This window comes from Euprymna scolopes, chromosome 32 (genome assembly GCF_053919585.1).
Source record: "Euprymna scolopes isolate OS-2025 chromosome 32, ASM5391958v1, whole genome shotgun sequence".
NCBI lineage: Eukaryota > Metazoa > Mollusca > Cephalopoda > Sepiida > Sepiolidae > Euprymna > Euprymna scolopes.
The window spans coordinates 93434055-93446967 of NC_136513.1; the positions used below are offsets into that span (position 1 = coordinate 93434055).

The window sequence follows — 12913 nt, forward strand, 5'->3', positions numbered from 1 at the left end:
CGATATAACATAATATATATATATATATATATATATATATATATATATATATATATATATATATATATATTATATATATGAGTGTTAGGGTTTCCGTTTTTATTTGCGATGAATTGAATGTTTGTCAGGTAATGATTAACGTTATTTCATTTCATAATATTCAAACAGATGCCATTAACAGAAATGGTAAGTCATCGTCGTCTTATATACATACTCTTCGCGCTTATTTATTTATCTTTTCCTGCTACTTTCTTTCACCGTCTTAACGTTGGGATCATTTGTGGTCCCCTTCCCTCTCTCTCTCTCTCTCTATATATATATATATATACATATATATATATGTGTGTGTGTGTGTGTGTGTGTGTGTGTGTGTGTGTGTGTGCGTGTGTGTGTGTGTATCTTTAACACACACTCACTCACTCTCTCTATCTACATATCTATCTATAAAGCACACACTCACTTTCTATCTATCCACCTATATTTAGCACACACACACACACACACACTATCTATATATGTATCTATCTTCACCACACACACTCACTCTCTGTCTCTCTTTTTCTGTCTCTCTCTCTCTCTATAAATATACTCTCTGTGTATCTATCCTTGACACGCACACACATTCTTTCTCTCTCTCCATCTCACTTTTTCTCTTTTCTTCTCTCTTCCTTTCTCTCTCTCTCTCTCGCTCCCTCTCTCTCTCTCTCGCGCGCTCTCTCTCTCTCTCTCATTCACCAATTTTTACATTCACATTTAACATTCTGAACACTGCGATCATTTCTAATATCACTATGTCTCTCTCACACTCTCTCTCTCACTCTCTCACACACACAGATACTCTCTCATTGGCACCATTTGTGGTCTTATCTGTTCTTATCCTTCTCCTTCTTGCTATCTTCTCTATCTATCTATCTATCTATCTATCTATCTATATATATATATATATATATATATATATATATATAGGGTGTCCTACATAATGTAGCCAGACTTTGTGGCCACCCTGAATATATATATATATATATATATATATATATACACTCACACACGTGTGTGTGTGTGTGTGTGTGTGTGTGTGTGTGTGTGTGTGTGTGTGTGTGTGTGTGTGTGTGTGTGTACATATATATATATATACAGGGTGTCCACAAAGTCTGGCTACATAATCTACAGGATGCTTCCACAAATTCTGGCTACATAATGTAGCCAGACTCTGTGGACACCCTGTATATATATATATATATATATATATATATATATATATATATATATATATATATATATATATATAATATATATAACTTAGTATGACACTAATTATCGGCACCCATAACAAAAAATACAAGTAAAAACTAATAAAATGAAATTAATTCATCGTAATTTTTACTCTATATTGAAGGTTTTTACCAATTAAATCACATTTAAACATTCTTTGTTTTATACTGAATAAAATGGACGAAATTCATTTGAATGTTAAAAATTAGCTAAAACAACAAAATGAACAATTTACAATAGCGTCGCAGAAATACAAAACATTAAAAATATAGAAAACAAACTTAGTACAAGTATACATTATATCTTGTGAACGTTTTTTCAATCATTATTCAAGTGAAATATTACAGTAAAAGTCTTACCTTTGGATTGAAATATTATAAAAAAGACTTATATAGATAGGATATCCAGAAAAAATTTATATTTTAACTAGACTACACCTAAAACAATTAACTTCCGGTTTGATATGGAACCCTTTAACTGACAGTGTTTCCTTTAATATTAATTTTCAGTATCGTAATTTGTAGTCCCAAAAGGTAATATTTGAATTATTTTTATTAAATACTTCTTCATTCTAGAAAATATCAATTTTTAATTCCTAAAACTAAGCTTTTTTTATTCTTAACTAAATTCTTAAATTAACTTTATTGGAAATTGGCCTTCCGTAGAAAAAGAATTATTCACTATCGATTTCTAAATATATTTTTAATCATCCACTAGTCAAAAACGGCATCGATTAAAAAAAAATAAACATAATCATTAACAGTAAGATTTCTGTTTTATTCATAAGTTTTGACCGAATCTCCCAATTTTTTTTTTCACGGCCCTTGAAAAATTCAATCATTAAAAAAAATAAGAAATAATTTCGGAAATAGTTTTAATTGCACAGATAAAACTCTCAAATGTAAATAATAATTTTTTTTCAATTCGTAAAACATAAATAATTTTGTTATATTTTATTTTATATTTTTTCTGAAAAATCGATAAAAATTTTATAAATCGGCAACGTTTGTGACCTAAGATTAAATATATTTTATTTCATCATTCCAGTATATTTGAATATGTAAAAAATAAGACTTAACCCCCCCCCCAAAAAAAAAAAAAAAAAAATTCTGATAAGATCGTGGGGAGGGAGAAGATGAGATATTTTTTTATATTTTATTTCATTTTATATAGAGTTCAGCTGTTTAAAATTAGTCCGTAAAAAATTACCGAAATTGATCAATTATTTGAGTTTTGAAGGAATTTTAAATATCGTGTTGTTTCTATTGTTTAGGTCAAAATATGTAGCGTTGGGTTCCATTTTTAGCACGTATTTAGATTTTTGGTGGATTTTTTGAAAATTCACCGGTTTTACGAAGAGTAAAAACAATATAAGACCTTTTAATATTCTTTCTTCTTGAGAATACTGCAAAATTTTTAATGAACCAATTTTATTTTACAAGTTTTTACTGCTTTTAGTTGCTATAGGATCCAGAAAATTCCACCTTTATGATGGTCATAACTATGTCTAATTATATTTAGCACACAACACACACGCGCGCACACACACACACACACACGTGCGCGCACACACACGCAATCACATTTATCGCTATGAACCTTCAAATCATTTCTGGCGTTATTCCTCTATATCTCTTTGCCTCTCTCTCTCTCTCTCTCTCTCTCTCTCTCTCGTTCCCTCTCTCTCTCCCTCCCTCTCTCTCTCTTTCTCTCATTTCTTTTCCTTCTGTTTTTCTTTCTCTCTCGTTCTCTCTCTCTCTCTCTCTCTGTCGTTATCTCTCACTCACTAATTTCACATTCACATTTAACATTCTCTATCTATTTATCTATCTATCTATCTATCTATCTATCTGTCTGTCTATCTTACACATACACACACACACACACACACACACTCATACTCACACGCACACGCATACACACACAATCAAATTTATCCCTATGAACCTTGAAATCATTTCTGGCGTTATTCCTCCATCTCTCTGACTCCATATCCCCCCTCCCTTCTCTCTCTCTCTCTCTCTCTCTCTCTCTCTCTCTCTCTCATCTCTTCGGCTCTTTTCCTCTTCTCTCCCTTTCTTTCTCTCTTTCTCTCTCTGTCGTTGTTCCTCACTCACTAATTTTCACATTCACATTCATATTTAACACACACTCTCTCTCTCCCTCTCTCTCTCTCTATCTATCTATCTATCTATTTATCTATCTATTTCACACACACACATTTCATGCCGTAAACACTGATATCATTTTTTTTAGTTTCATACCCTCAATTATTTAACACACTAACACCATTTTCTTTTGCTTTCGACTTCGTACTTGGGTGTATACGTGTGCGTGCGTGCGTGCATGTGCGCGCGCGTGTGTGTGTATGTGTGTGTGCGCGTACGTGTGTGCGTACATGTTCGTGCGTATACGCGTGCGTGTGTGCATGTGTGTACGCGTGTGTATTACACGGACAAGCACACCAGTTCACATCTGCACTCATCACATTTCTTTTGCCATAAAACACCATTTTATTTCCACATGTGCTAAACATAAAGGTTTTATTTCGGTGTTGATTTGTTGGGAAAGACTTCCTTTGATGATGATGCTTTCTTTGTCTGTTTTTTGTTTTTTTTTTTTGTTTTTTTTTTAGTCTTTTTGTTTGTTTGCTAAGTTAGTCGAACTTCTGCACGAAGCTTACAAAGATCGTGTCTCAGGAAACCGAACAGCCAGCCTTGATACACCTCTGATTGTGCTGCCGCCATTGCACGCAGAAACACTACTCCAATTGCTTTAAATGTAAAATATGTTTGGAAACTAAAATCGCCTTTTGAACTGCCAACAATCGCTGCAAAAATTATTATAGAAAACACGAGAGTCTCGTATGCTCAGTCCATCAAGTCCAAAGTAGAACAAAGGCTTGATTCCCATGAGTTTTAGTGAATAACAAATAAGGTCATAAATAGATGCATCTCCTCTATTCCGACCATTATCAACGGACATGAGGTGATTTTGTCAGCATTTGACAAAGCCAAACTCTTTACCAAGAACTCAGCCCTATACGATCAGGGTCTCCTATCTCCCGAATTTCCTTCCAAGACCGAAAATAATCTGAGTGATATCCACATATCTGTTTGCGATATTGCCACACTCATCAAGAACCTTGATGCCAGCAAAGTAATTGGTCCTAACTATATTACAGTTATAGTACTCAAAAAGCTGCACCCTGAACTAGCACCCACTCTGGGTCTTCTGCATCTCAGTACAGACCAATTAGATTTCTGTGTGTCATGAGTAATTTGCTTAAATCCATGTTTAATAGAGAAATTGCCAACCGCTTCAGTAAAAAAACATCTACTCAGTGACGAACAATATGGTTTCCGTTCTGCGAGATCTACAGCTGGTGTATTGACTGTAATATCACATAGGATTCGTGAATCTACCGACGGGAGTTTCTCCTCAAGAGCAATAACTCTTGACATATCAATATGATAGGGTTTATGTCTTCTCAACCACTTAAGCTTTTCTATCCGATAGTCGTCGATGGGCAGAGGTCCGAAGTTCGTTATTTCCATCAATGTTTCTCAAATCAGATTCTAAGTTTATTCGTTGACATATATTCAGATGACACTACGATCTATGGCAACACTTCAAAGGTCAACAACAGCCAAGATCTCTCTCTCGATCTCTCTCTCTCTCTCTTTCTCTCATCAGCATGCGGTTCAATGGGGTTAAAAATGGTGAATTTCAATGCAAAACCAATCTTTTATCTTTTCACCATAAACGCTTTGATCCCCACTTGGCAATAATTGATATGAATGGCTCTCGTCTAAAGGAAACTTCTAGTTTTGACAAGCTTCTGGGTATGACCTGCACTCCTGACCTGAAATAGACAACTTACATTAAATCTGTTGCCAAGGTCGCCAGAAAAATGGTTGCGTCATTTTGCCGCTCTAGATGGTATCTAACTCCTAGCGCTATCCTCTACCTGCATAAGAGCCAGATATGGAGTACTGTTGCCATATATGGGTTGGAGCTGCTCAGAGCACATATTTTGCCTTAACAGAGTCCTAAACTAGCTTCGAAACCTAATAGGTGATGCTCTTTTCTCTTCACTGCAACCTCTTTCCCCACAGAAGAGACGTTGCGAGTCTGTTTCTGAACTATCATTATTTTCAAGTGCTCGTCTGAGCTTCATGTTCCCTCTTGCCAAACTTTCACTAAAAACGCGCGTACATCTACAACGACTAGCAACAATTTCCCCCACTTGTTATCTATGCCTAAATCTAAACGTCAATTCCATTCCTGCTTTCAAGCTGAGTACAATATGGTCGTCTTCAAGTCCAATGTAAACAAGTCTCTGTTGAGCCGTCCCCCTAAATAATCCAATTTTATCGTATTTCCACTACTGACTCTTATTACGCTGTTGTCCCGGTGACCACCGTACACTCATTAAGCCTTATCCTCGAGTATCCTTCGCGCCTTAATAAGTGGTGATTCCATTGTAAAACGAAGGATTGTTCGGTCTGCATGAAGTCTATCCTTAGTCGCAGCTATTCTTTAACTTGTAGGGTTGCAGGATTTTGCCCCGACACAGAACAGCGACGCTTAGCGATTGCATACGAAGTTGGGAAAGATTTGATTCAGAACAAACAAAGGACGATAGAATGTTATATTATTTCTTTAAGAAGAATAAGGGCACTTTGATTTATAAAAAATACGAACAAGCTTTATTATGGATATTTGTGGTGACTGGCGGGAGGGGATTGGTGGGTTTTGAGTATTGGTTTATAACACATTGCTAGAATTCGTTCTCTCTGTCGACAAAACAAAAGAAACTGCTCTCAACTCAATACAAGCCCATGTTTTGTAATTCGCTGTGACCTATTCGACAATTGATTTGCCTTCTTGTTTGATGGCGTCTGTTTACGGGAAAACGAGTTCAATAACCAGGACGAATCATTCTAACTCTCTTCTTTTTCCAATTCATTCATCCAGCCGACCTTGATTAGCTAACACTTTCACTTTATTGATTTTCTATTCAACGGATTTTGATGCCGACTCTCCAGGATTTTTAACAGAACTCTATCATTTGGTCTGCAATCTGTTTACAATGCGTAACAATGTCAGACGACATAGCTCTTTCACTTTGACAGAACTCTATTATGATGAGGAAAAGGTTTAATTTAGAGAGTAGATACTGAGTGCTGATCGGCAATGTTTTATTAACAGCGATAAGCCAACAGTGGGGCCTTTGATATGACAAGGGCGCGTTCGAAATGAATATTTCTGTTTAAAGCACAATTGAAGCATAATACTTGACTTTTGCATTTTAAACTTTAATTCAAGCCGTTACAGATAAAAATATATATAAAATCAACATTAAGTTCTCTACAGTGCAATGTTGCCTACAATATCTTGTGGATTAAGTTATTGTGGAGAGGCATGTGAAGCTTATCCCATGACAATAAAAATATGGAATATAAAACATTCGTTAATCATCATTCAATTCCGGGCAACGTCAAGTATCCCGGCTAGTATATATATATATATATATATATATATATATATATATATATATATATATATATATATATATATATATATAGTAAGTTTGGAAAATATATATAGCAATTGAGCTTCTACAGAATTTTCCACGTTTCACCCACGTGAGAATTCGTAAGGCTTTTGCATGGAATCGATGTTACTTCATGTTTTAATAGATACACGTGGTAGTAGGTTTGCTAGTCAGCCAATCAGATTCTTTGTTATTCACACACCCATGTACCGTAGCCAATGGGCGCACGTTTAACAAGTAGAGATTCACTTGACCTCTAAAACAAATCTTTCTTTGTTCGCTTTTAGCAGGTGTGCGTTTCTCTTTTCTTATTCGCTTTTAGCAGGTATGCGTTTCTCTTTTCTTTGTGTTCGGAACTAGATTTGATCTGTTTTTCGCTTCATTTTATTTTATATTAGACTAGTTTATTTGTTTTTTATTATTAATTAATTAATTTATTAATATTGTTGTTGTTGATGTCGTTGTTATGATTATTATTTATGTTTTTTACATGTTGTTATCCTAGGGTAAAATACGTGCTATTTCGGTCCATGGGGTTTTTAAAATTTAGAATAGCGAATTTCTCACATATATATATATATATATATATATATATATATATATATATATATATATATATATATATTTGGTGATATAGAGAGCGAGTGTGTCAGCGTGATTGATTAAGCAACGATAATTCTGACCAGTACGAGATCGGTGACCATTTGGGACACTAGGCGCTATATGTCACCCATTTGGTATCAGTCAGACTCATCGTTCCTTAACTTCAGTGATCTCAAGATATATATATATATATATATATATATATATATATATATATATATATATATATATATATTACAGAAAGCCAAAAAAACATCGTTTCAAATCCGATATAAGGGGACTAGTTTATGCTCGAAAAATATCAAATTCTTTCTAACCTTTATTTATGTCAGCTATCATTAGAAATGGAAACTAATGTTGTTTTGTTTTGTGTTTTTTTTTTTTGTTTTTTTTTTTTTTCGAATCGAAAACAACGGTCAGTTGGGGAGAACGGATACAAACAGACTCTGAAAAGAATTCGGTATCTTGCGACAATAAACTGGTGCTTTTATGTCGGATTTGAAACTGAGGGTATCTATGTTTTTCTGATTTCTATAAAATTTTAAAATAAATATTATGCTATTGTATTAAATTTTTCTTTAGTTGCTGGGCTTCTCTCCCACAATTACCACACAGTATATATATATATATATATATATATATATATATATATATATATATATATATATATATATATATACACACTTGCAGTTCAGCCTGGCTTTGCTCGGGATCTATGTTCTGTTCATGATTTTATGTGCATATATATATATATATATATATATATATATATATATATATATATATATATATATATATATATTAAAAAGTTTGACTCGTGTCCAGGACACCTACATCTAAAATTTCAATTGTTTAGACACAAATTTGGCGAATAAGTTTTGGTAGAGTCCGCAAAAGGTCAGCTCTTTTAACTTTGACCGCTTTACAGCTTAATTCTCACCCAGAAACTGATTAAAAATTTTGCGGCCTGCACTTTATATAAAATTTCAAATGTTTAGACCCAAAAGTGGCTGAATAGTTTGCTAGAGACCGCAAAAGTCAAATATTTTGAAGTGTGACTCCTTGGCAGCCAAGTTTTCGGCCAAAACAAATTAAAAAGCTTGTCTGAATACACTTTATGCAAAATTTTAAATGTTTTGACTAAAAATTGACTGAGTAATTTGGACACGCAGAGGTCAATTATTTAAACTTTGATCCCAATTTTGACCCCTTAACATTTATTTTTTTAAGCTCAAATCATATTAAAAAGTTTGATTCAAATTGGCAGAAGAGTTTGGTAGAGTTTTCAAAGATTAAATCGTTGAAATTTGACCCTTTGACAGACAAATTACTGGACGAAAACCGATTTAAAAGATTTTCCCAAATCTCAATACCCTTATATCAAATTTCGAGTCTGTAGACTAAAAATTAGCAGAGTAATTTGGTAGGCAAATATACACACAGACACACAGACAATATAACTTTTTTAGAGATATACTAGCAGTTCCGGCCGGCTTTGCTCGGGCCTTATATACTATTCATATATATATATATATATATATATATATATATATATATATATATATATATATATAATAAAGCACTCTATCAACTGAGCAAACGCAAGCACTCTATCAACTGAGCAAACGCCCTGCACACAAGAATTTCAATTAACCAACACAGATCAAGCAAACCGCGCCGAAATCCGACTGTGAAATGAACCTACTTCGTCTCAACAAGGGACGCGGTCATCCAACCAGCTAATAACCTCAAGCTGATGTTTCACAAGTAGGAGTTTTAACTCGAAAGGACGATGCCATCCAGCAATACTAACCAAGCGTTTCGAATCCTGAGTTCGGATGTGTCTAACTGATGAGCCCAAATGAGGGCGAAACTCGAGTCTTGGACTTCCGGTTCTTTACATGTCATGACACTTGTGGGCTGCGACGTTGTTTGGCTGTGGAATTTATTATATACAATCTCTCACATTCTGAAAAAAAATATATATATATATATATATATATATATATATATATATATATATATATATATATATATATACTAGCAAAAGTACCCGTCGTTTACTGGTTTCAAAAACAGCCTACAGAAAATGGACTCTGATTTATGAAAGTATGATAGGTTATGAAAAGGAAGGGATGTAAAGAGATAGCTTCAAATTCGGGGGTATCAAAACCAAAGCAAAATATGATGGAAGTAGAAATAAAATAGATAAACCCCATAATTTATTATACCATACCTGTTCACACTGAAACACTTATCACAATATTCTGTGGATCTACATTAAAAAACCTTGTTAAACTTTATGACATATTTCCATTCTATAGAGGTCAAACGCGAACGAACACCCCATAATTTGATTATACCATATTCCTTCAAAATGAAACATAATTATCAAAGTATACTTACGCAGATAGATATGAAAAGTCTTTATTAAAGTTTGTGCCTATTTCCATTCTATGGAGGCCAGGCGCGAACGCAAACCCCACAATTTTATCCTTATTTAAGTTAAACCATACTTATCAAAGTATTATTATGTACATCTATATCAAAAACACGCGTAAACGTTTTTTTTTAATTTTGAAATTTTTTATTTCCATACTTTGTGGACCAAGCGCGAACGCAGACCCCACAATTTTAATGAACCATTGTTCTGCCAGATCAAACATACCCACTCCTGTGTCTCGATACATCTTCTATCATTATATGTAATCAGTTTTTTAAAATAGTCAACCATATAGGAGCCTATTCGTGACCACACACACACACACACACACACACACACACATTCAGCTTTATATTATACTAGAATTTCAGCCCGGCGTTGCCCTGGTGTTTGGATGTGTGTGTTGAGCAAAAAAAAAAAATTTTTAATTGGTAGTAGAAGGTTAGGCTCGAACCCGTACCGCGAAGGACGAAAAGAACGGAGAAAAAAACCTGACGTCTTATTCGTTACGACCACCGCCAAACAGAAAGTGACGTAGGTTTAATTAAAGCTAGACAATAGAAAGGAGAGAATGATTTTCAAAAATATCGGCGAAAAAGCGACCCCCCTGTAGAAAAGTGGCCAGTCGAAGGTGAAGATATTAATGTTTTTAGCCAATTTTTACAATATTTGTCGTCTGAAAGGTCGGACTTCAAAACGATACTGATCTTGGTAAAATTCGTCGTGTCAGTCGAAAGTTTTAGGCACACATGCAAACATACATACATACATACATACATACATACATGTATACATGGTAACGACATTCGTACATGTTAACTAAAAAATTTCGACTCAAACCGATTAAAAAGCTTGTCCTATCTCTGAATACCCTTTATGTAAAATTTCAAATGCTTAGACCAGAAAGTGTCTGAGTGATTTGGTAGAAACCGCTAGGTCAAAATTTATTTAACTTTGACCCTTATTATGATCCCTTAAAATTTATTGTTTGTTGCTCAAATCAAGTTATCAAGTTAGATCCATGTCCAAGGAACCTATATCTAAAATTTAAAGTGTCTAGACCCAAAATTGTCGGAGGAGTTTGGTAGAGTTCTGAAAGGTCAAATCGTTGAACTTTGACCCCTTAATCGCCAAATTTCTGGTCCAAAAATGAATTACGCAGATTTTCACAGATCTCAGTGCACTGTATATCAAATTTCGAGTCTGTAGGCTTAAAATTGACAAAGTTATTGCGTAGGAAAATATACACACACAAACACACACGCAGGCACACACACAGACACGTTCCCTTTTATAGATATACTAGCATAGGTGACCGGCGTTGCCCGGGTGTTTTTGGAGGTGTATGTTGAGCAAAAAAAAACGGTCAATTTTTTTAACTTTGACCCCTATTATGACCCCTTAAAATTTATTGCATAGGGCTCAAATCAAGTTAAGTTAGATCCATGTCAAAGGAACCTATATCTAAATTTTCAAGTGTTTAGACCGAAAATTGTCGGAGGGGTTTGGTAAAGTTCTGAAAGGTCAAATCGTTGAACTTTGACCCCTTAATCGCCAAATTTCTGTCCGAAAACTAATCACATCGATTTTTCCAAATCTCAGTACCCTGTATATCAAATTTCGAGTCTGTAGGCTTAAAATTGACAGAGTTATTGTGTAGGGAAATGTACACACACACACACACACACGTTCACCTTTATATATATATATATATATATATATATATATATATATATATATATATATATATATATATATATATATATATATATATATATATATAAAAGAAGTTTGATTTATGTCCAGTTAACCTATATCTAGAATTTCAAGTGTTTAGACCAAAAATTGGCGGAGGAGTTTGGTAGAGTCTTCAAAGGTCCACTCTTTCAACTTTAACCTATGGCAGTTCAATTCTCGCCCAAAAAACTGATTAAAAAGCTTGCAGCATGCCGTTTATACAAAATTTCAAATATTAAGACCAAAAATTGGCTGAATAGTTTTCTAGAGACCGCAAAGGTCAAATCTTTTGAACTTTGACCGCTTGGCAGCCAATTTTTCAGTTAAAACCAATTAAAAAGCTTGTCCTATGTCTAAATACACATTATGTAACATTTCAAATATTTAGACCTAATATTGGCTAAATAATTTGGTAGAGACCGCAAAGGTCAATTTTTTTTTTTAATTTGAACCCAATCTTGACCCCTCAACATTTATTGATCCATGTCCAAGTAACTTACATCTAAAATTTTAAGTGTTTAAACCCAAAATTGGCCGAGGAGTTTTGGTAAAGTTTTTGAATATCAAATCGTCGAACTCTACCCACAAATTACTGGCCGAAAACCGATTAAAAAGATTTTTTTAAACTCAATACCCCCTATGTGAAATCTCGAGTCAGTAAACTGAAAATTGACAGAGCAATTTGGTAGGCAAATGTACACACACCGACACACACACACACACACACACACACACTTTAATTTAACTTTTATATATATACTAGCAGTTCAGTCCGGCTTTGCTTGGGCTTTATGTGCTGTTCATATGTATATATATATTAAACAGTTTGACTTATATCCAGGTACCCTACATCAAAAATTCCAAGTGTTTCAAAATTGGTGAAGTAGTTTGGTAGAGTCTGCAAAGGTCCACTTTTTCAGCTTTGACCTCTTGGCAGCCAAATTCTCGCCCCAAAACTGATTAAATAGCTTGCTGCATGTCTGAATACCCGTTATGTAAAATTTACAATTTTCAGACCCAAAATTAGCTTAATAGTTTGCTAGAGACCGCAAAGGTCAAATCTTTTGAAGCTTGACTCCTTGGCAACTAAATTTTCGGCCAAAAACAGATTAAATATGTCCTATGTCTGAATACACTTTATGTAAAAATTCAAATGTTTCAACCAAAAATTGGCTAAAAATGGTCAAATATTTGACCCCAATTTTTACCCCTTAACATTTATTGTTTTGGTCTCAAATCGAATTAAAAAGTTTGGTCTATGTCCCAGTAGCCTACATCAAAAATTTCAAGGATTTAGG

General features: G+C 34.1%; 1 protein-coding gene across 12 annotated transcripts in view; it reads left to right on the forward strand.

The window, feature by feature from the left end:
- The window catches only part of LOC145256500 (soluble guanylate cyclase 88E-like), a 957444-nt gene that overhangs the window by 740799 nt on the left and 203732 nt on the right, over window positions 1–12913 (forward strand). For 9 of the 12 annotated variants that reach the window (XM_080115458.1, XM_080115459.1, XM_080115462.1 and 6 more), the window contains one exon: window positions 169–186. The exons of the other annotated variants lie outside the window; for them this stretch is intronic. In XM_080115458.1, coding sequence (XP_079971584.1) covers window positions 169–186 — 18 coding nt within the window. The remainder of the gene's footprint in view (window positions 1–168; window positions 187–12913) is intronic. 12 annotated transcript variants of the gene reach the window in all.